This window comes from Cricetulus griseus, chromosome 7, assembly GCF_003668045.3.
Source record: "Cricetulus griseus strain 17A/GY chromosome 7, alternate assembly CriGri-PICRH-1.0, whole genome shotgun sequence".
Taxonomy (NCBI): Eukaryota; Metazoa; Chordata; class Mammalia; order Rodentia; family Cricetidae; genus Cricetulus; species Cricetulus griseus.
The window spans coordinates 98,714,331-98,740,756 of NC_048600.1; the positions used below are offsets into that span (position 1 = coordinate 98,714,331).

The following is a 26,426-nucleotide window of genomic DNA, read 5'->3' on the forward strand; positions in this document are numbered from 1 at the left end:
AAAAGAAATGCATATTTGTTCTGTATTAAACAAAACAGCTCTGTGCTTGGAATTAGCGTCATTTAATTATGGCATTATTGTTGGTACATCATCGATGACATTTCCTTGAACTCATGTTGATTTTTCTAAGGTTGGCGACCTTGTTGAATGGCAGACTGAACATGTTTGGTGTTTATTGTTTTATAAAATATCGTAAGAGAATAAGGACTTGGGGCTAGGAAATTGATTTGAGTGCATATTCTTGCTTAGACTTCACATGTTGTTGTTAGTCATATATTTCTCTTTTGTTGTATAGACATTGAAGAGTGGCCTGACGATGGTTGGGAAAGTGGTGACTCAGCTGACTGGCACACTGCCCTCTGGGGTGACAGAAGATGATGTCGCCATCCACAGCAACTCAAGACGGAGCCCCTTGGTGCCAGGCGTCATCACAGTCATAGACACTGAGACAGTTGGAGAGGGCCAGGTAAGAGCTCTGGATGCATGACATTTGTATTACCTGCAGAGCTTGGGCCCAAGTTAGAGTCAACCAGAAGGTACTTGGCTCAAAGAGATGAATAATTTGTAGTTTTGAAAATAGGAATATTTTGGGTCACATTTTTTTTTCATCCATTCTAGGAAAACAAGGAACATTTTCAACTTACTAGTTCAAATCATTGATACTTAAACCCTAAAGTGAAAGCTGAAGAAAACCTCATTTTACCTCTCAGATCATGCCCTTTGTAAATACTTCCACACCTATTTGTGTTGGTTTGTTCACACTTTTTTTGGTATAATGTCATGTTATAATCTACATCCTAAGATTAATAAATTTCTCCTAAGGAAATGAAAAAAATATGAAAACAGTTTCGGGAACTTGTGTTTAAGGGAGAAATAAGAAAATAAGTAGCAGTGGTTATGTGTGGCATAATTTAACGTATTATATGAAATTTATATCATTTTCTTTCTTTTGGCTTTTGGAAGACAAGAATTTACTGTTGCCCAGGCTGTCAGTGGCAGTCCTTCTTCCCTAGTGTTCTGAGTGCTGGGGCTACAGCAAGAGCACTATTCCCAGCTAACATTCTCACTTTTAAACATAAAAAACAAAAAACCAAAACACATGGAAATTTAAAATTGCAAACCAGAAAATGTACATGAAAATAGCCTGGGGAAAATCCTGCATCTTCAGACATTATGTCTAGTTAAGAATCATTAAGAAGGGGTGGTTCAGTGAAACAGAAGAGAATTTGCCTTTGTATCTTATGTTGTTCATAAGATGTTTTTGGCAAACCTTCTCCCTCGTCTTCCCTCTTCAGTCAGTTATGTTCTAACCTTTAAAATATATTTCTGAAAGGACATATTTTTAAATCTTGAAACTTAAGGTTGTCATTATAACAAATGTAATCTAAAATGTTTCTAGCTTGAAAAGTAATAGGTCTATGAAACACAGTTAATTTTGAATAGGTATTCATTTGCTATTTAGAAAAAATATTTAAAAAATTTGTCAGTCTCTGAAGTATTGACCTGTAGTATTATATATTCTGTGGAGGAACCAGCTTCTACTCTATATGGGACAGCATCTTGATGAAAAATTACATTTGGCAGCTACTTGTGTGCTATTTCTTGTAGAAGGATCGAAAGGCACATTGAGAAAGAGTAGACGTTGGTGCAATTAAAACAAAAATTCTTTGAAATTCTGTGTTGTTAAATTTGGTTCTGTTTTACATAAAATTTAAGTAATAGTAATTTTCTGTTTTTTTCCTTCTTAACTTTCAGGTTAACAAAGTACATTATATGCTTGTATTTATTTTTTTAAAAGTATGTGCTAGAAAATTTTTCTATTAACTGTTAGGACAGAGAAAGGGAGGAGAGAGAAAAGGAGAGAACAATCATGAACTGATGTGGATAGGCACATACAGATGTCATCTAGATGTTATAACTTTAGTCCCAGCTACCGGCATTTGAGCCCCGGATTTCAGGGGCCATCCTGGAAAACAGTCAAAGGATGTAGTAGCTATGGAAAGAAGGAGGAAGTTTTGGGTTTGTAATATGGAAATAAATGCATTATAGATTGTAGAGTTGCAAAAGTTTATCATTCATTGGTGAACAAGTCAAGGAACTTAATCATGACTTACCACATGAAAATGTTTTTTTCCCACTGTTTGGGAAACATCACAGCATCGCCATCTATTTATTTATTTATTTATTTATTTATTTATTTATTTATTTATTTATAAATCCTACAACAGTAAAGAGATAGGTGTTGAGGAAGCAAGTAAATAAGAACTGTGCCAGTATAAACTGTATTTTTATAGGATCCAAGATCCTGTGGTATAGTGCTGCTTCTTTCCTCTTCACGAATCTGTTCTTATAAGACAACTCTGTTTCAGACAGTTTGGAGAACCAGGTTGTTTTATTTTGCAGAGTGTTAAAGGGGATATCAACTCAGAGACTCACCGGTCCTAGCCTATTCCATTGCTGTTTAGCCATGCTCTCTGCCATGCTCTTTCCTCCTGTATACATCTCAGGAGTTACACATTGTCTTCTGTGACTTAAATCCACTGAGACTTGAATATAGTTTCACATTTACTCTGGCAGCATATAAAATCTGATTCACCATCTTTCTGTTGCTGTATTGATTAATTTGATTTTATGGTGATGGGATCATTGCATGGTAACTGCATTAAGGAGGCATGGATTTAATTGACTTTGTGTCCATTTTCATCTTTGTTACTTTCATGTTTTATTTAAAAGCATTTCTTGACTGGAGAAGTTAAGTGGTATGATTTGCCTTTTACACATTTATGTAATCGAAGTTAGCAATGTGGCAAAACCAATAAGTGAATAAAATACTTTAGAACAGTGGACTTAATCTTAGCTAGGTTTTGCCCCAGACAGGTATTCTTATGTACCTTGTAGTAATTAAAGTGTTTTCTATTGTTTAGTGCAGTTGTTGATCCCAATTATGGCTTGACTCTGTTTAGATAAGTGACCATCTCCTACCGGAGAATTATTGTGGGCTTTTGACAGTATTAGTGGTCCGAAGCTTTAGGCACAATGATGAAGCCCTTCCCACTGTGTGTAGTTGTTTGACTTTATGTGCTCTATAAGGAGAACAGTCATGGTACCTCATATCATACCTTGAATTTTCCTGTGTATCACAACTAATATGTTTTCTTCTTGAAGCAATACAGTTTTTGATATTTCTATCGAATTGAGTAAACAATACTAATTGCCTTAGTTTCTAATCACATTTAACAGAAATTGGACAAATGACAGAAATATTTCTCATAAAAGTACTTAAATTTAATCTGCACAACTCCTTATAAGGAGTTTGCAAGTTAAGACAACATATTATACTCTGAGAAACTCAGAAGTTTGTAAATATATTCTATATTTGCATCTGTTAATTTTGAAATAATGTATTCCCATCCCTCAACCCTAACTATATCTCATTTTCTTCATTTGCATTTGGAGGGTACATGATACTTATATCATTTTATTTTTTGAGGCAGTCTAATTTGTAGACCAGGCTGGCCTCAAACTCTGCCTCCCAAGTGCTGGAATGACCACGTGTACTGCCCTGTTACTTCCTTTTTTTGAAAACCAATAATATGCTTCTCCACACTTGTGTGATTTTGAAAATGCCACATAAATGGAGTCAAATGTTGATGGTTTTAATGTTTATTTGTAGAGTCATTATTTCATCGACATTCTTTTCACATTTCTATCTGAATATAGAATGAAGAGAGTCTCTGCTAGAGAAACTCTTACTGCAGTCGGCCCACTGGCTAATCCCCAAATACTCCCTGTATTCTCTGTAAAAAAGGTCATATTGGCAGGAAGAGTCCAGTACTGGCATGCAGAGGTGCAGTTCATCTTCCCGTACTTAGGAGTATACAACGATATTGCCAACCTAGGCCCAGAATCCTTTCAAATGATGCTCTGCATATAGGCACTTGCATTTGAAATCTTTAAAAATAGGGAAGAGAAGGACGGAAATGATGTTTGAAGAAATGACAGCCCCACGAGTCACAAAATAGAGACAGGAGGCAGGTCTTAACCCAAAGAGATTGCCTGTGAACTTGAGTTACGCAGCAAGACTTTCATCTATAAACACAGAACAAACAACAGAAATTATCCATGAAACAGAAAGCAAAAAGATATATACATGCTTCCTTTTGTTTCATTTTTTATTATTTGGAGGACCTTTAAAAAGGATATATTTCTCAGTTTTTGAGTTGATATTGCACACGAGCATGATATCTCTCTGGAGAAAATGTGCATTTGACCAAGGGCCCACATTTTATTAGAATTCATCCAACATTGACAAAATGGTATGCTGATATACATATCATAGTCTGCTTAGGTACCATTAAGAAATTACTAGAAACACCAACATGAATACCTTACTGCCTTAGCCTCCTGAATCCAGGGGTTATAGGTATACACTATGATCCCCCACTAAATCTATGTTTTTAAATATTATTGTTTGGATAGCCTTAGGGCCAACTATATTAATGATCTTTGTGTTGCTACTATAAGTAGAATCAAATTCAAAGGCATCTAGAAAGATTAGATTGAAAGCCAACATTTTTATGAAAGTAATTATGTAAATAACAATAATATTAGAATAATTATAGTCTTATGTGTCTTTCTGTCTGGCCTTCCTGTGCCTGTACCTACATGCACATACATGCATGCTTGCCATGTCATACATGTGGGGGTCAGAAGGCAAGTCATAGATGTTCTTCCATTGAACCTCAAGTAGTTAGGTTTGTAGGACAAGCATTTTTAACTGCTGAGCCTTCTTAATGGCCCAATACATGTTTTCTTTGCACAGTCAAAATTAACTAAGGAGATTTCTAAATCAGTAAGCAGTGGATTTGTAAATCATTCACAGGCCAATCAATGGTGCTTAATAAAAATAAAAAATATTTTGAACTTGATAAAGATTAAATGTACTAAAATTTATGGTGTTATGTGGAACAAAATATAGTGATTTCAGTGTTTATTTGGAGAGGAAGGTATTCTGAACTTAAGAAACACAAAAGAAGGTAACAGTATATAACCTTTTAAAAAATGAAGGAATGCTGGGTGGAGGTGTCACATGCCTTTAGTCCCAGCACTTGTGAGTTCAAAGCCAACCTTGTCTTCAGGTAGGACTATTACACTGACAAACCAAGGCTCAAAAGACCAAAACCAACCTAAACAAACAAATAAACTCCCTTCCTTTAAATAAAGGAAGAAATAATGATCTAAACATAAATGAGAAAAATAATTAACAAAAATCATGGAAAATATTTTTTTTTGTTTGTTTTTCCAGACACGGTTTCTCTGTGTAACTTTGGAGCCTATCCTGGCACTCGCTCTGGAGACCAGGCTGGCCTCAAACTCACAGAGATCTGCCTGCCTCTGGCTCTGCCTCTGGAGTGCTGGGATTAAAGGCGTGGGCCACCAACGCCCAGCGGAAAATAATCTTTGAGAAGATAACAATAACAGTTATTATGTTCATAGGCTGAATTAGAGGTCTGTCCAGAGTAATATGACAAGAAATTTAAAGATAACAATTGAAGACATTTTATAAAACAGATTATTAAGATAGTTTATCTAGTATTATATAAATTCATTGAACTGTGAAGTTGAAATCGGTGACCTTTTTGGCATGTGAATTGAACCCAAGTAAACCTGTCATGTACTTAAGCCCTGCAATAGTCCATTCCTTTTGGTGCCTTTTAGGCACCAATTGTCCAGGGTCACTTTTGGTGAATAATTTGAGCACTTGTAAGACATGACCAACATTCTTATAGACTACAGTCTTGTTTTGCCTCCAGGCTGGCCAGGAGTCTTGCTCCATCTTCCAGGGTTTCTGTAACATGGTAGAACAGTATTTTCAAAATGTCTCTTTTTCTGCTATAGTCTTAAAGTTAGATCACAATTCAAAATCCACAGTGGCTCAGCTGGTAAAGGTGCCTGCTGTCAAGCCTGATGACCTGAGCCCGATCCCTGAGATCACTTGGTAGGAAAGAACTGCTTCCTGCAGAAGCTGTCCTCCAACCTACTCTATGTGCGCACAGAATAATATAATAAAGTGTAAAAAAAAATACCAAACATAAAGCAATACTCCATTATTTTTCATTCATTGACCTCTTTTTAATAATTGGGGAGATAGTAATCCCCCCCATACGTCTCTCTCTATAGTCATGTTAAGTGGCTGTTTTTAGGGATTATCCGTTGGCTGTGAGGTGTGTATCTGGATTTCTGAAGTGGAGTTCACTTGGATGAAAATAACTTCAGTGCATTGTAAGCATCTTGTTGAGGGATTGAGGAGTGTACGGTGTGGCCTCCACGTCATTAGTAACTGAGGTTAACCTTCATCCTGTCTTTTCTGAAGGTTCTTGTGAGTGAGGACTCAGACAGTGATGGCATTGTGGCCCACTTCCCTGCCCACGAGAAGCCAGTATGCTGTATGGCTTTTAATACTAGTGGTAAGTTTTTTTTTTTTTAACTATATATCTCATGAGTTTCCTAGCTAATAAATGTGGAAATGTAAAATCTGTAATCAGGCTAGGATTGGGGAGATAGCCCACCAGTTAAAATCCTTTGCTGTGCTGGTAAAGTGCTGATAAAATTCTGCTGTTAGCATTTAGCAGCTGCCCTGGGGGATCTGACATCCTCATCAGGTCTCTGTAGGTACTGTATGCATACGTACAAACCACATGGAGAAACTCGTGGTATATGTGTATCAAAAATAAACTAGGACCAGTGGTCTTTGAATGACTAAGTTTATAATTCATCCCACTTTGTGCCATTCAGAACTATATTTTAATTGTCTGTAAACTGATGTTTGAAATGCTGCAGTTAGGTAAGCAGTGCTCCTGAAGTCACATTAATTTTTGCCTTATAGTCACGTCCCAAATATCATTGCTGCAGACTAGAATCCTAATGACCAGCGACACATGTTCTTTGTAGCGGGATTTATGTTAACACATGACATTGTACAAACTTACTTTTAGTTCTTTCTCTCTGTCCTCCTTTCCTGTTCTTCTCTGGTTGCTTTTAAGGCATGTGGTGATGACTAATATTAATAAAATCATGGAACACCCTATTACCCACTTTTCTTCTAAACTTTTTTTTTTTAATTAGGAAAATACTGACCTCGAGCTAGAACAGTAGTTTTGTTAGGAACAGTTCTCATCAAGCAAGACCCAGCTAGTTCTTGCTATAACAACAAACAGAATGAATGTCGGTGGTTTCTTGGTTTGCGTTCTGTGCTGGGTAATGCTGACACTGGTGGGAATGAGTGAAGTCTAAAATACATGATTTCTAAACAAAAGGTGAAACTGGTGTTTGTTTCAGAGCTGATTCCGTCTTTGTAAATTTATAGGCTTCAGGTCCTGCTCATGTGGGTGATGTATCTGAGAGTCTTAGCATTTTTATCTTATTTTTCAGAAATGATCATATCACTCAGATTGATGGGAAAGATCTGTTTTCCAAGAATGATAACAAGAAAGTCATATTGAGTACTTTTGATTAATCTCCCTCCTGATATCCTAATTAGTCATTTTGATGAAGAGAGATTTTTATTATAGTGCTCGATCAGTAAGATTGATTTAATTAAGACAGACAAATAGCTATTGAAATTCTCTGAATGTTGGGGCAATTAAGTTAAAATTGGAGACATGTTTTGAAAGTTTGTTCACTTGTTGTGTCCCTCTGTGTTGGGTAACCAACACGACTCATTCTAATTCTGTCTGTTATGTCTACTTTCCTTGGGATTACTGTGTGTCTCATGTCACCTGAGCACTTATGGTTTGGGAAGCTACCTGTTCTCCTGTCTATGAAATTGCATTGTACAAAGAACATACTACATGGTGTAAAGATAACCAGTCACCTCCATCATTGTCCGCAATGAGTTTTGTGTGGTTTCATTTTGAAACCTGCATCTTACCATTGCTTTTTGACTTGCATATATAATAAGATTAAAAGAGAAATATTTACTTTTCTGTGTTCTTAGAGCATTGTGTTTATAAGTATGATATCATTTATTTGGAGATGATTGCTTATTTAGATACTTCTTTCATTTGTGAGTTTGCAGTTTCCTTTTGGCTAGGCTAGGGATCTGTTGCCATCCAATCCATCTTTGAATGTCTGGTGCCTGGCAAGTATCTCAGTGTCTTGACATGCTTATGAAATAAATTGTTTCTAACTTGTCCCATCTATAGATTCATGGCACTTCAATTTAATCTCTGTTCTGTAAATAAAAGAGACTAGTCAAAATTAATATTTAGGTTTATTTTGAGGTCCTAGAGATTGAATACGCACTGGCACATGGTATTTGACCAAAGTTCCTTTGGGCTGGTCTGTAATTTATTCACTTTGATATGGTTCATGTGTTTGGAGCTTCCTTATCCTGGTTGCTTATAAGTTCATAATAGCCATCTGTGAGGCTTGTTAGTATCATGGGAAATACTTCACAAAGAACCTATTGACCCAGATGGGCTGATTATTTCTGAGTCAGTGCTCTGCTGAAGTATTTGTTATACCTGTGATCTTGTGCACAATATTGATGTGTGCTTTCTTGTAATTTTGCTTTTATTATATAATTATCTGAATATTGAATATTGTTGGAAATTACTACATAGTGTCTTCTCTCTCCCCCGCATCAATATTTATTGCTTTGTATTGCTGGGGATTTTAACCAGGGCCTCCCAAGTGCTAGGCAAGTAACCCACCATTAAAATCAACTCTAGATACTTACTTTTTTTTTTTGGGTTTTTCGAGACAGGGTTTCTCTGTGGCTTTGGAGGCTGTCCTGGAACTAGCTCTTGTAGACCAGACTGGTCTCAAACTCACAGAAATCTGCCTGCCTCTGCCTCCCGAGTGCTGGGATTAAAGGCGTGTGCCACCACCGCCTGGCTAGATACTTTTTTTAAAAAAAAAATCTGAAGTGGTTATTTTGCCTTTTTAATAAATATTATTATAATGAATTGGCCCTAAGCTTTTCCATTTTTTTTGAGAAGGGTTTTTGGTACTAAACTAAACTTTTAAAAGTTGTTTGTCAAAATACTGAATTCTGATTATAGTGGTTTCATCTCAGCACTCTCTTTGGCCAGTGCCTCCTTACACTGTCCTGTCAGGACTTAATGACATTGTTGCAATGACAGTTTCTCTAGTACAATCTTCAGTAAATGTGGAGTCTTAACAAGGAAGGTAAAGTGAACTATGTAGCAGAAGGACAGGATGCTGATTGAAATAAAAATTAGTCTCTTTTGAAGGTGTCATAATTTGGGGGAGTGAAATCTTGAAAAGGAAATCAGTTCTAAGTGTTGACTAAAAACATGATTAGCTAGGAAATAAATAGAAATAATAATAAAAATAAATGAATGTTGTTTGTGTAGAAATAAATGCTGGTGAGGTGAGGAACACAGTGCATGTCTAGTGTACATCTCACAACAGTGGACAACTGAGTTTTTAGCTCATTGTAATGGGAGCTTTGTTTTTGAGTTAGTGACATTTTGGTAGGGTTTTAGAAATGTTTTTTGTGTATGAATGTTTGATTTAGTGTAATGGTTTTCTAACGAAGGCTTGCTCAGTTTCAACAGTGTTATGTTTTAGTTGGAAGGCAGAGTTTTAAAAAATGTATGTGTGTGATTGTCTTTCCTGCATGTTTGTCACGACAGTGACAGTGCTGTGGGGTCCTCTAGAGCAGGTGTTACAGACAGTTGTGATCTGTGTGTGGGTCTTGGGCCTGACAAGATCCTCTACAAGATCAGCAAGTGCTTCATCTCTCCAGCCCCGACAGAGGTGTGTGCAGTTGCTTACATTTCACCTGAGATCATTACTGTTTGGCTCTGGATACTTACCCTGTTGTGAATGCTACTGTTGCTTAATGAGGAGCAAGAGGATAGAAAACACCCAGTTTTCTATGATGTGGAAAACATGCAATTGTTGATTATTTGGAAATCTGGATTATTTTTCCAATTTTCAAGCAAGTATTAATTAGGAGTTACTCAGTTTCTTATAAAAGAGTTGTCTGGTTAGCCATAGTGTCCTTTAGTCAGTGCCTGTCATCGGGTGACCTCCCTTCTTCTCTATCATATGTATCCCAGGCTGGCCTTCATCCTTAGCTTGGGGTGGTGGGACATAGGCTTGTTCTATCATTCCCAGATTTCATTAGTGTGTTTTCTTGCTTCTCAGCGCTATCTATTACTTCTTGGATTTAGGTGTGCATGTTCACACATGATGTGCTCTTGTTAGTTAAGTGCACAGATATCTAAATAAGTAGCTGTGAGTCCCTCTCCTCCCTGTAGTTTAAATGTTCAGGGATGATGAAGTGCTTTTTGTTAATTTTCATTGAATTCTCCCTTCTAGATACACTACTAAGCTTGGTAATAAGTGTGATGATATAAAATGAGATTTTTTTTCTCCACTGGCAGAATTACATTGTTAGGTACTATGTTGTATAATTTGAGTGGATCTTAATGCAATGTGCAGTTTTTGTCTTTAAATTGACTTACTTGGTGTAGTTAATTCTTTTTTAGTTCAATTTCTTGTTGTTGTTGTTTTTTTTTTTTTTTGAACTGTAGGTTATAGACCCTTTACTGAATAGACCTGTTTTCCTTTACCCAAGCATGTTTCTACTTTTTTTTTTTTTTTTTTTTTTGGTTTTTCGAGACAGGGTTTCTCTGTATTGCTTTGGAGCCTGTCCTGTATCTTGCTCTGTAGACCAGGCTGACTTCGAACTCACAGAGATCTGCCTGCCTCTGCCTCCGGAGTGCTGGTATTAAAGGTATGTGCCACCAATGCCCAGCTCTATTTATTTATATCAAGAAATTTTACCTGTATCAACCCTCTAATGCCCTGCTATTTTAAAATAACATTATCATGGCATGTAATAGATGACAAATAACCATAGTGCTTGGAGTATGTTTTTGAAGTTTAGGGAGGTTCTTAAACAATCAGGCCATATAAAGAAGTTGGTAGCTCTTCACACTCCAGCTTACTTGCATGAATTATATCATACTCAAGGATACAGTATAAAGAATTTGTTCTAGAGCTGGGCGTTGGTGGTGCTCACCTTTAATCCCAGCATTCGGGAGGCAGAGGCAGGAGGATCTCTGTGAGTTCGAGGCCAGCCAGGTTTCCACAGTGTGTGCCAGGATAGACTCCAAAGCTACAACAGAGAAACCCTGTCTGGAAAAAAAAAAAAAAGAATTTGTTCTAGTCTTAGAAGACAGTTGTATGAAAATGATCTGGACAACAGGAGCAAGAACTAGCCGTACCCAGGGCCCTCTCCTGGGCAATGTTAAAAATACTGTAAACTGTGCATGATGGAGTACCACCACCATGAGGATTAGCTAGGCAGGTAGACCAGTTGGTGGGTGACTGTGGCTCTGTATTCTGTGGGACCTTTGAGAAATGAAATTAAGGGATGCTAGTAAACAGACTTGTGAAACTTCTTGTTGAGCAGCTGTGTTCAGTTTGTTTTTTAATTTAGCATTCCCACACTTGTTTATTAGCTGTGACTCTGAGTCCAGAATCAAAACAAATATTTTAATGGTAGTATTTATGATTTGTTTAGAAATGCCTTGCTGAGACCTTTGTAGATTCAATATGGGTGGTATATGTTTGTTGCTTCAATTATTTAGGTACAAAATGAGTAACATTTTCTAGAGAACTTCTGTGTGAAAGCACTATTTTTCAAGCTAGTTTTTTTTTTTAAAGCATCATTAAGCAAGCAGTAGAGTCCCCAGATTGCCACTTACTCCATATGTGCACACTTTCCTGCTGTCCTTATGTGTTACAGGAAGCATTCATAGGGCAGTGCTTGGCCCTTCTTTACTCACCCTCTAATTAAGATAATGGTCCACTCATTTTCACAAAATTTAGACATTGTAAGCCATTACTTTTTCAAAAAATGCATTTATTTTATTTTTATGTATATGAGTGTTTTGTCTGTGTCTCATGTGTTACTGGGGTGCACAAAGATCCCCTAGAATTGTAGTTAGGGACAGTTGTAGGCCACAGTGTGGGTGTTGGAAAATTAACTCTGGTCCTCTCAAAGCACAGCAAGTGCCTGTAACCATTGAGCCACTTCTCCAGCCCCAAAGCAGCTGTTTCTTTATTTCTGCTCCTCTGTATGTACTCTAGTTCCTGGGAGATCTCTGAACCTGCTCAGTGCCCACAGGTCTCTGAGTTCCTGTTGGTGGTGTTCATACATTCTTCTCCTGAGCTGGATTTTTCTGTCTAACTAGCCTTCTCTGTCAGCTAGCAGGTTCTGGTTAGAACCCTCTAGAGACATGATTAATTTTACTTTGCCCTTTGCTCTTCAGCCCCTTGTCTTTCTGTAATGCTCCATAGTTGTCAGCACTCTCTATTTGGTGAAATGCATCTTCTTTATATCCAGTTAGTGAGAAATTTGCCTTTCTGTCTTCTTCACAGGGTTTTCTCAGAGGGAAAAAAATGGAAATTTTTATTAAATCCGGTCTCTCCCCTTCTTCCTGTGAATTCTTGGCTGGGACTTTGTATCCTCCTGCCTCAGCCTAGGAGCTGCAGGTTCAGTGAGAGACACTGTCTCAAAAAATAAATTGAAAAAGAACTGAGTGAGACAACCAACCAACTTTAACATGCACGCACACATGCACGGACTCCTAATTACATAGGTGTCCCCAAACCTGCCCTTAGATGTCTTTTAGTCTCTTGAATATGTAGTGTCATTTGTTCTCTGTCTGCCTCATTTTGGGTATCATTTAAGATTTTTCTGAAGCTCATGATATAAAATGTCCTTCATCTTCCCTCACTTTTCAGCTTAGATGAGAGTAGTTACTTCCTCTTCTTCACCTCCTCCTCCCCCTTTCAATCAGTAAATGAAGGGGTAAAATTGCAATCAAAAATACCATCTTAACACATAGTGTGACCTCACCAAATAGCCTGAGCTTCTCTTTTTACTATTACTCACTCACCCTAGTGTTTTATTATCACCAATCAGGATAGCTCCTTATGCATTTTCATTAGAAGTCATTTATTTTGTCCCTAGGCCTAGGGTCCCTAGGGTCAGCTCTAGATGAATTAACACTGAACCATTACATTTATTAGTTCGAATAGGTTTTTTTTTTTCATGACTATGAAAAACTATAGCGGTGCTGAGGTAGAATATATTTCAATGTGATTATTCATGTGTTGAGTAATATTACTCATTTCTAGATTATTCCTTGAATAGTAATTATTTCACTCTTTAAATTGTTAGGGTGGTCCATGCTGACATGTACATATTATAAAGATAATTAAAATAGAAGTTTGTAATAGATACGAATTATAAATATCCTGTGGAAACTCCTTTTATTTGATAAATAAAAACAGTAGGCGGGTATGTTCCATGTCATGTTACCTTAGATATCAAAAGAGATGTATTCTTTATTAAATTGAGAATTAGAAATGAAAGGAAGAATTCCTCAACTCACTGCAGTAACCCAGGCACTTGTGGAACAGACATCCTGTTTTGTATCCAGTAAATAATGGATTTGCTTTGAGGAGGCGTCACTTCTGCCAGCTGAGCTGCTGGTGCTATGAAGTGCAGCACATCTACATTTTAAATAATTACCCCTCCTTGGCAAGGAAATTGCTTTTCCACCCATTAATAAGAGGAAAATGAATGTCGAGGCTCTAGTAAAACAGATTAAACGTGCAGCCTTTGGATGGTTGGCTGCATCTTTAACAGAATAGAAATTCTTCTGGTTACTCAAATGCTGTATATTTAGAGGAGGTGGTCATTTGGAGTTAATCGTTAAAGAGGTTTAAATTGGATTTTTTTTTCCACAGTAGCTATTCCCATTGATTATCGTAAGGCACCAAGAAACACCCTGCCTTTATTTTTACTAATATCTGTAAAGACTCACAGGGTGTTTTGTTGTTTTGGTTTTTCGAGACAAGGCTTCTCTGTAGCTTTGGAGGCCGTCCTGGAACTCACTCAGTAGACCAGGCTGGCCTTAAACTCACAGAGATTCACCTGCTTCTTGAGTACTGGGATTAAAGGTGTGTACTACCACAGTCTGGTTTGTTACTGTTATTGTTTTACCTGTAGCCCAGACTACTGTAGAACTTAAATCAGTAGCCTAGGCTGGCCTCATACTCATGATTTAAAAGATGATTCTTTTAAATTATTTATTCTTTGGTGATTTCATATATATGTCATTTTGCTTCAATTGCCCAACTGCTAGGATAATAGTCACAAGTCTCCAGGTGGTCTGCATCATAATTTTTTTACAGAATGATGATGTGTAAGAATTTTCCTATGACACTCTGGGCTCATCACTGCTAGTCAGCAATACTTGTACATTGTAAAGACAGCCTGAAGAATTTATACACACTACCACTGCAACCTTGTGTGGGTTTCTTATTCCATTACCAGTTTGTATTTACTGTCTAGTTTCCTCATCTTGCAAAGTGGTGTGTTTCAATCATGGTTAGGGTTACTCTCTAACTTTTCTTGTCCCTTTTCTGTTGTCACATTGTAATCATGTGTGAATCTGAGGAAATTTAATAGGAATTAGATTTAGTATAGTGTCTGATACATTGAAAAGAAAAAAGTTATTTTTGTGCTAATGACATTAAGTAATAAGATAAAACACATTTATATGACATAATTTCAAATATATTTTCACAGGAGAGCGTTCCCAAAAAGGAGAAAAAGAATGTTGGCCCTGTGCATGGCCTAATGCAATCCTGGATTTCCAATAATGAGTGAAATTCCAGTCCATTCTTACTGACTGAGCTGACATGCTCAGTTAACATGGAATTAGTAGGCAGTGTCAGCGCATGAAGTGGATATTGTGTGGAATTTGAAGTGAGAGGTGCCGGTTGATGTCTCAGTCAATAAAATGTATGAAGAACTGATCTTGGAATTCCAGTACCCATGTAGATAAAGCCCAGTGTGGCAATGTGTATCTATTATCTCACCGTTGGGAAGGCAGACAAAAGAGGATCCCTGGAGATTGCTGGGTAGTCAGTCTGATTGAACTGGTGAGCTCCAGATTCATTGAGAGACCCTGTCTCCAAAAAATAAAAGGAGGAACTGAGTGAGACATCTAATTTCATACACATGTACGCATGCACACGTTTGTGTGCTGCCTTGCTTGCTTGCTTGAGCACACACACACACACACACACACAGAAATAATTAGGTGGGGGGGGAGGAAGGGAGAACCATGTAATAATTAGGTGCCTGCAACATACATTATTGAACCTGAAAAGTAAGAAAAAAAAAAACCAAAGTTTACTTGAAGATTTGCTTGTGAGGCTAACTGTTGGTGTTAGCACTGGCCCTTGCTTCTGCTCTTCAGTCAGGGGTTTCAGCCTAGAGCTTCTCTCATTCAGATTGCTCTATTTTCTTGCCATATATTAAACATTAGCTGGGACATTAATTTAGCTGTACATATATGTCTGTATATAATTTTCCCTGGAATCAATATTGTCATGTATTCACCACATGTGTTCTGGGGTTATAGGAGTGTAGGACCCAGGCTGGCTGCCTGTAGATCTCGAGGATCTATTGTTAGGTTGTCCCCTATTAGCAGATGACAGAAACCCTTTCCTCCTTAGACTTCAGAACATATAGTTCCTAATGTCTTGGCTTCCATGTTCATGTGTGATGATCATATTTAAGCATGTTGTTCCTCAGGCTTTTCAAAGATAAAGCTTCTAGGTATTGTTCCACTCATTTTCCAACAAGGTTACTAGTTATATCCATCTTCCCACATCATATTTACCTCTCTGCCTCTCTCTTTTCTAAATAAATTAATATTTTTGTTTTCTCATCACACTTTCATGTTGTTACAATAGGATATGGACATTTTTATCAGTTTTATTCCTTGATATGATACTAGTATTTTTTTCTGCCATTACATTTTGCTAATTGTTTAATTTTTTTTCAAAGTGGATGTTTATGCTAAAAGTTATCAACTCAAGCTGATTTTCATGGTCTCTGTCTCAAGGATCTTAGTCTCTCCCTTCCTCTTCTCCTCTTCCCTTTTGACTCCCATGCCTCCTCTCTCTGACAGGGTCTCATTATGTAGCTTTGGCTGGCTTGGTACTTGCTATGTGGACCAAGTTAGCCTTGACTTCACAGAGATCTGTGCCTTGCCTCTCAGATCTTGGGATGGCCAGCATGTAGCATCATGTCTGGTTAATAATGACCTTATATGGAGTTCCAAAGAATATGAAATTAGTCAATCATGTACAAGATGAATAAAGACCTGAACTACATAACTTTCCAGTACACAAGAAATAACTGTGTGGTTAAACATAGACATACTGGAATAGAATAGAAACTATTGATTTTTAGGAAAAAGAGAAATTAATTCATTAGGGCAAGTACACTGATCTTAGTGACTGTGGATGGAAAAACAGGATAGTCCTTTCATTTTAAAAACATACAATTAACTTGCGATGGATGGTAGACTTTAAAATTTAAAACTGCAAAACTTCAAAAAGGAAAGCACAGGTTACATACCTTGACTTTGAGATAGGGGTAAATCCTCCTCATTTTTGGAAACTTAGCCTGCATCAAAATTAAATGCCCTTTGGAAAACTTTTGAGACAATGAAAGGAATCCTAGCACCTGGTCTAAAAACCTTCTGAGCTCCTAGACCTGACATCTAGCAGCTCATTGCTGCCTCTGGCTCTAGCTCCAGAGGGTCCAGTCCTTCCTATGTATTCAAGGGCACCTTCAGACATGTGTCTTATAGACAACTCTATTAAAAATTCCTGTTGTAAATGTCTATAGAGTGGATCAGCATGCACATTAAAGCCAGGAGCAGTCACAAAATACCCACTGAAATGATTGAAATTTAAAAAGACATTCAATGGTTGAAATTTGTAAGCATGTGGGAAATGTAAGATGATTGTCATTTTCAAAATGCTGTTTGGCATTGTCTTGTAGAGTCAAGCATTTACTATCTGACCACATTTCTTGCTTTTACATAATCACCTCAGAGAAATAAAACACAGCCACACAGAAAGTAGTGTTTGAATACTGAACAAATAGCAATTTAAATGTCTGTGTTCAGAAAATGGGAACCCCTGAAGAATGGATCCAGAAATGGCAGATTCCCTTATTCTGTAATATAAACAACTGAACAAAATGTTGTCACTTCCAGTGAAGAGGCCCAGAAAATCCTGCCTGAGTCCTTTTATGTCAGTGCTGAAGCAGGCAGTATGAACTCCATTACAGGAAGGCAATCTGTAGTTAGAGCTGGATGAGAGGAAGGGGATTGTCCACATAGAGATATATTTCTGATACCTCTATTTTATTTTTTATAATAATTGTGTTGGTATATTATACTCATCAAAATGAGCACATAAAATAAATACATTCATTGTATGTAAATTATATCTTACTAAAGCTTAAGAAATTAGAAATATATTTTGACATAATTAAAATATACTTGAACATTTGGCAAAATGAACATTTGTAAATATATACCTAAGTGTGATAAAAGCATAATAAATTTCCTAAATGGTAACATAAGCCAATTGAAGATAATAATGTAACAGTATTTAATTTTGGTGTTTTGAGATAGTCTCTTGTTTTGTAGCTCTGGCTGATCTTAGTATTTTGATACTGTTCACTTTGCCTTAGTGTTGGGATTAGGTTTGTGCAAGCATGTTCAGTTTCACAATGCTTATTGGTAAAATCCATGGGAGAATCCCAGAACTTGGGAGCCAGAAACAGGAGGGTCTCTGTGAGTTCAAGGCTAACCTGGTCTACAAAGCAAGTTCCAGACAGGTAGGACTACACAGAAAAACTCTGTCTTGGAAAACAAAAACAAAACAAAACAAAAAACCAAAACAATCAAAGAGACAAAAACCATGAGAGAGCTAGAAATTCTAATACAATACTAAAAATTTCAGAATTCAGGGTCAAAGGATGAGTGAATGAAATAAAAACTATTATTCTCTAACTGCTAAATATGCAGGAGCCTATATCTAATTTAAAGAAAAAATGAGTCAGACTTTTCTGTGTGAAATGTATGTGTGTAATATCATCTATTTAATTTGAACGTATGTTGGTTACAGATCTGGACAACTCTGGGAAGGCATCAAATAAATCATCTCTGTGGTTTTACTTAGCTCTGTTTACTTCATTGTTTCTCACAGGATGTTTTGTAGTGTGTTTTATAAAGATTTATATTTTGGGCTCCTAAATCGGAAGAATACATTGAGTTTGATTATCTGTGTCTTTAAAAAGCCTAAGAAACATGCTTCTATAATTCCTGAAGTAATTGATGCCTTGGGACAAGAATCAGGCCAGTGGCAGAGAGCTTGTGGCATTACCTGATCTCCCCGCCCCCCAATAAATGAATGAATGAATAAAACCTCCAAACTAACAAGGAAAAAAAAAATGACTCAGGGAGAGAGTGTGAGAATGAGTTAAGAAATGGATTCTGCTTGTGGGTAGTGGCTGGTAGTGGTGCACACCTTTAATCCCATCACTGGGGAGGCAGAAGCAGGTGGATCTCTGTGAGTTTGAGGTCAGCCTGGTCTACAGAGCAAGTTGCAGGACAGCCAGGACTGTATAGAGTGATCCTGCTGAGTAGTAGATGCTGTGTACATGGGGACCTTGAGCTTTGAGTGCACTGTTGTGATGTACCTGCATCCAATAAGTTGACTTTAATAACCACAGTGTTAGTGTTCACTGAGACAGTTAAAGATTTCTCTCAATACTGAGAGTATATTTCTTTGCCTTTTTTTTTAAACAAATTTGGCTGTTGTAAGTTTGCAATTATACAAGTATTGATCAGAAATAAAAATATAAACGCTTTATGAGCCCCACAGTGTGACTTTCCGCAAAGACTTCTGTTTGACCTTGCCGTTGGTGCTTATGACTCTTTTTTAGCAGAGAGTGTGAGTAACTGGTGGTTTGTCTTTGAATTTTTGTGTGTGTACATGATAAAGAACCACACAATTAGGTAGGTGTTATAAATAGGTTATGTGAAAAAAGACAAATCATGTTTCCAAGATTTTATAGCCGGTGCTCAGTGCTGTTTTGCTAGTCTTTAATTTCACTCTTTGGTCAAACCAGCTGACGCCCAGTTTTGATGAAGACTTATGTTCTGATGAAGCCACAACAGCTTTAATGTTCATTCTGCAGCTACCCCAGATTCTGGAGAACACCGTGTACCATCAGCAGCTTTAGTCCCCACCCTCCAACACTATAAAGCTCATCTATCAAACTTGAGGCTGAGAGTGAGGGAGAGGAAGCTTCCAGATAAACACACAACAGCGCCTAAACAGCTAATCACTCTGGGCTTCCGCTTCCAGGCCCTATAATTAGAAGCCCTTCTTTTCCTTGTATTCCCAGATGACGCAAATGCTTTTTGTGGCTTGGCACCTCGTTTGGGGCGTGGGTTTAGTTTATGGCCAGGCCAGCGTCTGGTTTAGTCTTCTGATGCCGCATAAATAGTTCCCAAGCCACAGTCTACCCTGTATGACTTTTTCCTTTTATGTATATGTGCTTTTAAAATGGTTTTCTAGAAAAAAAGGAGCTTTCTAATTCCTTTGCAGAATGTATGTAAAAGCGGCAATTGTAAATGAAGAGAGAGCACTTTACTCTGCCCCACTGCACTAGCCCATTCCTCCTTTTCTTAAAATTTTGTGAAACATGTAAACTCATGTTTTTGGGTTAGGAAGCCAAGTTTGTTTGAAGGAGTGCAGGAGGATGGCGTCTGAGGTAGGATACATATATGTATCTAGAGGTACATATGTTAGGGACTGTTGTCCTAAAGGTTTGGGATGGTTTATAGGAACAGCTAGGCAGATCACTGTTGAGAAAGGCTCATGTGTGATTGCCATTGCCATTCACACGTAGAACAATAGTGACCTTGGTTGTTTGGTCAGTGTGTCATTTAAATGCTCATTTTGAGTAGAGTGCTGGTCTGAAAACAAAAAGTATATTGCTGTTCATCTGTAGTTTTGGAGTGTATATTTAGTATGAATACACTCCTCTTTTTTTCTTCCTTTACAGTGATGTTTCTGTTGTTTGTCACGTGCCCCAAACTGATTTGTGTGGAAAGGTAGAATCAGGATAGCTGTTGAGTTGTGCTTACTAAAACTTACTGTAACTGAGCAAAAAACCAGGAGTGGAAAAAGAATGCTTTCAGGATAACACATGCTTGTGACTAAGCATAAACATACATGGCTTGAGTCACAGTAAGGAATGTGTTGTCAGTGACCTCCTGCCATAACTAGGTGCTTGGTGGGAGAGAAGCTAATATGTGTTTTAAGCAGTTATTAGTCTACAAGACAGTAAGACACTCTACACAAAAAAATGCAAAGGGACAGATGCTGGGAGCTAGGTGCATGCAATATACTCTCTGCAACAGCTAGCTTATATTACAAGGGATCAGGCCTCAAAACCATAGCGTAAAGCCAAAAGTTAAATAATTAAAAAGAAAGATTTCTTACTTTCCTGGTAGGGGAGATACCATGATCAAGAAGGTGGTTTTCATATATTGTACTCTGGGTCTGCCAAACTCTGCGATTTCCTCAAATTACAGAAACTCAACTATAATTTGTGGTATCTGGGAGATGTGTTCTTGATCTTCTCTGGTACATTTACCGAGTAATTCTAAAGAGTTGGGGCTGTGGTGGTGCACACCTTTAATCCCAGCACTTCTATGCATTATTCTAAAGTAATAATATGCTTTGGGGAGGCAGAGGCAGATTAATCTCTGAGTTTGTGGCCAGCCTGACCTATAGAGTGCACTCCAGGGCAGACAGGACTATAGAGAAACTCTGTCTAGAAAAACTAATAATAATAAATAAGAAGAATAAGAATAGCAGCAGTAGCAGCAGCAGCAGTAGCAGTAGTAAAGAATCCAAAATAGAAAAAAAAAGTATGTATGAGAAATAGTCACTTTTCCACCAAATGCCAAACAAAGAAAAAGAAGCAAGGAGACAATCAGATTAGTTAAACAACCCCACCAATAAATTTAGTAAGTGAGAATGGAGTAAATGCAATAATTAAAATCATACTAGACCTGTAATCTGAAAAAGCACTGTGCAGTAGATTTTGTGTATACTCTCAGGCAGGAGGATCAGATTTCAGAATTCAAGTATCAATTAATATAGGGACTTCTATACATGATGGGGTATTATTCAGAAAGAAGAACATCTTGATATTTGAAGTAGCCAGGCATAGAAGCACAAGCCCCAAGCAACGTCACACATGGGACATACAGTCCCATGTGCGGTGGTTGCCAGCGACCACAGGGAAGTCCGGTGTGCCGTGGATGGTAGTGAAACTGCAGACGACAGTATCATGGTGCATGTTCACAATGTCTCTGTGAGTCTTCATCATGAGGAAATGATGATGGATCAAGGGTAAAACCTGATTTAATCAAACAACATATGCCACTGTCCAGCCATGCAGCCTTTCTCTGGTACAATTTCTGTGTTTTGGTGTATCACTTAAAATAAGTTTAATTTTTTTAAAGATTTTATTTATTTATTATGTATATAGTCTTCTGCCTGCTTGCCAGCAGAGGGCACCAGATCTCATTCAAGGTGGTTTTGAGTCACCATGTGATTGCCAGGAATTGAACTCAGGACCTCTGGAAGAACAGTCAGCTTTTAACCGCTGAGCCATCTAAGTTTAATTTTTAAAAGGCATTCACCTATGTGGGGACAGCAGCTTTGTTTATTATTTTTTTCATGCTAGATTTTTACAAAGTCTTACATGTGCAATGCAGGAACTCATGTGGATATGGTTTAAATACCCAAAGAGATACATCTCCACACACATACACACAAACCCTTTTTACTAAACCAAAGCCTTTTGTAAGTTGTTTCCTTGGCTATGGAAATTGGATAAGTGTGTTATTTCTTGACTCACTGGCTTATGAATCAAAAACCTGAAACTAGAAAATATTTGTGATCTTGGATTGGCCAAAGAACTCATGACCATGTCACTTTTTCAAAGTCAAGAATATACTTTGTGGATGGTACTATTGGCAGTTCCAGTAAATAAGTACCATGTCAGGCGTGCATGTGTGTGAATGCTTGTTAGTGTGTCTGCATGTGTGTGTAGAGATCACAGAGCAACTTGTGGGAGTTGGGTGTCTCCTTCCACCTTGTGGGTCCCTGGTTCAAATTGGAAGTTTACCAGGTTTGGCAGCAAGTGCCTTAACCTGCTAATCCATGTTGCCTACAAAAATGTTTAGTTAGTTAGTTAGTTAGTTAGTTAGTTAGTTAGTTAGTTAGTTTGGGGAAAAGGATCTCAGTTGTTGTTCAGGATCCTCTTGAACTCCTGGTTGCAAAGGATACCCCTGCCTCTGTCTCCTGACTAGCTTAGAAGAGAGATGTGTAGCACCAGTCTATCTCAGTAAAGGCTAATTGTAAATGAGTACATTATATAAGGGTCTTAGTAGTTTGATCAGTTTATATTGGAACTTAAGGAGTGGGTTTAAGCACTGTGGTGGCCCATCTCTTTTTTAAAATTGTGTGTTTGGGTGCACGTGTGGATGCTCATGTAAGTCAGAAGACAACACTGGCTGCTTTACTTGGTTATGCTCTCTACCTCCTTTGACACAGGGTCTCTCATGAATTCTAGGGATTGAACTCAGATCAAAACCAGCACATCACCAACTCAGCTTTCTTCCCAACCCTCACACTTGTTCTGACAACTGCTGTGCACACTATTTAAGTTCTGCATGTAAAATTTCTTTGTGCTGCTCACACATGGGGCATCCTACTCCTGTTTTTAGTGGCTGCACTCTGTTGGTATTGGTGTAATGTTCATAGAAAGAATTGCTTTATTTTAATTTTTTATTTCATAACCTTATTTCTTTTTCCCTTTTCATGATACTTAAAAATACTATGTGTTGTTCTGTATCTTATCCACATACATAATCATTTTTATTTTTATCCTTTGCTTTTTTGTCTTCCAGGAATGCTTTTAGTCACAACAGACACTCTTGGCCATGACTTTCATGTCTTCCAAATTCTGACTCATCCTTGGTCGTCATCACAAAGTGCTGTCCATCATCTGTATACTCTTCACAGGGGAGAAACCGAAGCCAAAGTAAGTTGTGTATTCTTCTTGAAGTGATTTCTCTGTGTAATATGGCATTTGAGATAATTGGAGGTTCATACCAATTTGGAGGTTTGTATTTATGAGAAAACTATTCTCTGTGGTAGAGTGAATTCTAATAAATTAAGCTTTTGACCTAATGAATACCTAAGAAAATATCCACCTTACTGTTAAAAACGTTGGATAGAACTGAAGAAATGGCTTAGCAGTTGAGGTCACTTGCTGTTCTTCCAGAGGATCCAAGATCGGATACTAGAACCTGTATCAGGCAGCTCACAGCCCCCTGCATCACCAGGCAGCTCACAATCTCCTTCTCTTTCTCAGGCTTTCTCTGTAGCCCTGGCTGTCCTGAAACTTGATCTGTAGATCAGGTTGGCCTGGAATTCACAGAGATCCACCTGCCTCAGCTTCCTGAGTGCTGGGATTAAAGGTGTGGCTCAGCATTTTGTTCTTAACACCACAGTGTACATACACACTGTATATTTTCTTACGAGCCTAAAATCTAAATTGGTGATTTATTTTCACAGAGCTGGTAGCTCTGCACCTCCCAGCACACCACCACATACTACTGCAATTTAGGGTTTGTTACCATACCACAACTAGGTATGGTAACAGTATCTGTGTTCTCACCAGTGGAAAGGAACCAGCTGGGGCTACATAATGAGGTTTGAGACCAGCATGTGGGACTGTGTGGGGAAGTTGGGGGGACACAACTAGAAGATTATTTTGTAATATGGCAATCTATTTTAACTTCATGATACTTGTCTGTCTCAATAAATAGTGAGGATTTTATTTTTAAAATAAGCTGTACCTTATTGATCCTTGTGTATTTTAGGCCCTTCACAAAGCCAGACGTATTTTTTCTTAAGTTTTAAATTCATTTTTTATTCTTTCCTGGCACAATGGTCAAACTCAGGACCTCTTACATGCTTGGCAAGCATTCTATCTCTGAGCTGCCACCCAGCCCAGACAAGGATGACCAGCATAGCCCTGCAACCCACAGTGAACAGGCATTCACTACAAATGAAAACATTTTCTTTCATGGCCATAAGAAGCCTCTAAAATACCAAGTAAAAATAATTTGGCCATTTTAACTGTCAAACCCCTGCTAAGTGTCATTAGTTGTTGTTTCAACAACCGGCTCAAAGATCTACCCCAGGAAAAGGAATTGTCGTATTTTTAGTCTGCTTCCTTCTGGAACAGTTAATTATTTCTTGTCTGTTTATAATTTCAGCACATTAAATGTTGCTTCCCATTTCTTCTCAAGTCTTCCTCAATTGGTTTTCTCATTTTATTCTATGAAGTGGAGTGTAGTTTTTACTGGTAACTAGGGTTGTGCGTTGTTCTTTTTCCTCTGAGACAGGGATTCTCTGTGTAGCTTTGGAGCCTGTCCTGGAACTAGCTCTTGTAGACCAGGCTGGTCTCGAACTTACAGAGATCTGCCTGCCTCTGCCTCCTGAGTTCTGGGATTAAAGGTGTGAGCCACCACTGCCAGGCATGGAGGTGTTTTTTTATTAGGGGAAAAGGATCATAAAAAGGGAAAAGGGGAGGTCGAGACCAGCCTCTGGGGACAGGAGCAGTGGGAGAGAGGAAAGGTGGGGGCAGAGAGGGGGGGCAGGTAGGCAGGGCCCTTTTAAAAGGCAACATAGTGAATAGGCACAGGTGGTGTTCTTAGTGGCAGCAGCTGGGGGCATATCCTTTCAGAACTCCAAAGGCAGGCCAGTACAAATGCCCAAATACTAACACCAGGTTGGCCTGGAACTCACAGAGATCCACCTGCCTCTGCCTCCCAAGTGCTGGGATTAAAGGTGTGCACCACCACTGCCTGACTGAGTTGTTTGTGAGATAAGCCCTCACCACATTCTCTAGGCTGGTCTGGAAGCTTCCTTTCTCCTGCCTCTGTCTGATGGTAATACAAACATGCAGCTTTGCTAATAATTTGATCAGGATGCCAGCATATTGTTATGGGTTTCTGTATTCTTCTTTAAAAGACATGTATTTGTTCAACGGTTATTTTGTTCAGAGTGGTCCGGATTTGGCAAGCTGGCACTCATTTACATGGCCTCAGATGTATCGTAGAAATTTCTTGACATATCTCTGCCATGGTTTGAGCACTCTTTGATGCAGGACTGACTTGCTTTTTGTCCAGCTTAGTTGCCTTTGCCTCGTGTTTTGTGCAGCAGTGCTATAGATCATTTCAGATCTCTAGACACAGTTGGTTTCCTTATTCTCTTTTATAATACCAGTTTTGGTGCTGGAGAGATGGCTCAGCCATTAAAGGATAGGTTCACAACCAAAAATGAAACCTGTTTGCCTTATAGGAACCCCCCTTATAGACAGCCTCCAAGCCTTGTCAAAACCATTGACCATTTGAATGTTTTAAGTACTTGACCCCTGATTTTGAAGCCTGGTTTTATTAGTGTTTTTGTTATTTAACTTACCTGGAAGTTTGATGAGGAATTGCAGTCTTGTGTAAGGTTGATGAATGACACTAAGTCTTAGGACAGTGCCATCCTTTTTTGGTATAAAGGTTTGGTATTGCCAACTGTGTGCTCATTTATTGTGTATGCAAATGAAACAGAATTATTCACAATAGTTTTGCTTCAGGACATTCCCTGTAATTTGGAATTTTAAAAACCAAACATAAAGATATAAGGACTTAAGTTGGTAACCATAAAATTAATCGTTGTAAGGTCCTGCCGAAAATTATTTTGAACTGATAAAATTTAATACCAATCATGAAATCTGTCTGGCACATGATTTATCTGGCCATCTTTGAATACTTGAAAAATCATATTATTCTGAATTCTTCCAAGGGCACTTTAATCAGGCAAAGGAGAAAAATAAAGTATATGGATCTAATTACATTGAATTAAGTTGTTTTGTGGTCTTTGACTGGGGATATCCTCTGCATCTGACAGTAATTTTCCTCCTGAAGCGCATATGCCGTGAGAAGGGTGTCCTTGTTCCAGCAGCAATGTGAACCTCACTGATAGCTCTTAATAGACTCCAGGGTGCCTTCTTCAAGCCCTCTCCATACCGATGCTTTGTGAATAGACTGCCATGCCTTATTCAGTCCCATTGCAGTTCCTTTGATGAATAGCAGTTTCACTTTTGAAACATGTAAATATTAATGATTTCACATTAAAACAGTCTTGCAAAGTAGTATGATTAAAACCTTTTTTAGTTCTGAAGTGGAAATGAATCTCAGTATTACTAGTTTGTCATTTGTGATAAAAAGTTTCTATATTCCAAATACTATATACTTATGCTTATACTGATACAGACATGCCACTTCTTTTACTATTATTTTGGAATACACGGTAAGCCTGTGTATGACTGGTTATGCCATTATCTT

General features: G+C 38.0%; 1 protein-coding gene and 1 pseudogene across 10 annotated transcripts in view; both read left to right on the forward strand.

Moving 5' to 3' along the window:
• The window catches only part of Bcas3 (BCAS3 microtubule associated cell migration factor), a 487,638-nt gene that overhangs the window by 119,559 nt on the left and 341,653 nt on the right, over positions 1–26,426 (forward strand). For all 10 annotated transcript variants that reach the window (XM_027426382.2, XM_027426380.2, XM_027426386.2 and 7 more), the window contains exons 12-14: positions 296–466; positions 6,374–6,467; positions 22,926–23,059. In XM_027426382.2, coding sequence (XP_027282183.1) covers positions 296–466; positions 6,374–6,467; positions 22,926–23,059 — 399 coding nt within the window. The remainder of the gene's footprint in view (positions 1–295; positions 467–6,373; positions 6,468–22,925; positions 23,060–26,426) is intronic.
• On the forward strand, positions 20,439–20,588 carry LOC113836850 (annotated as a pseudogene).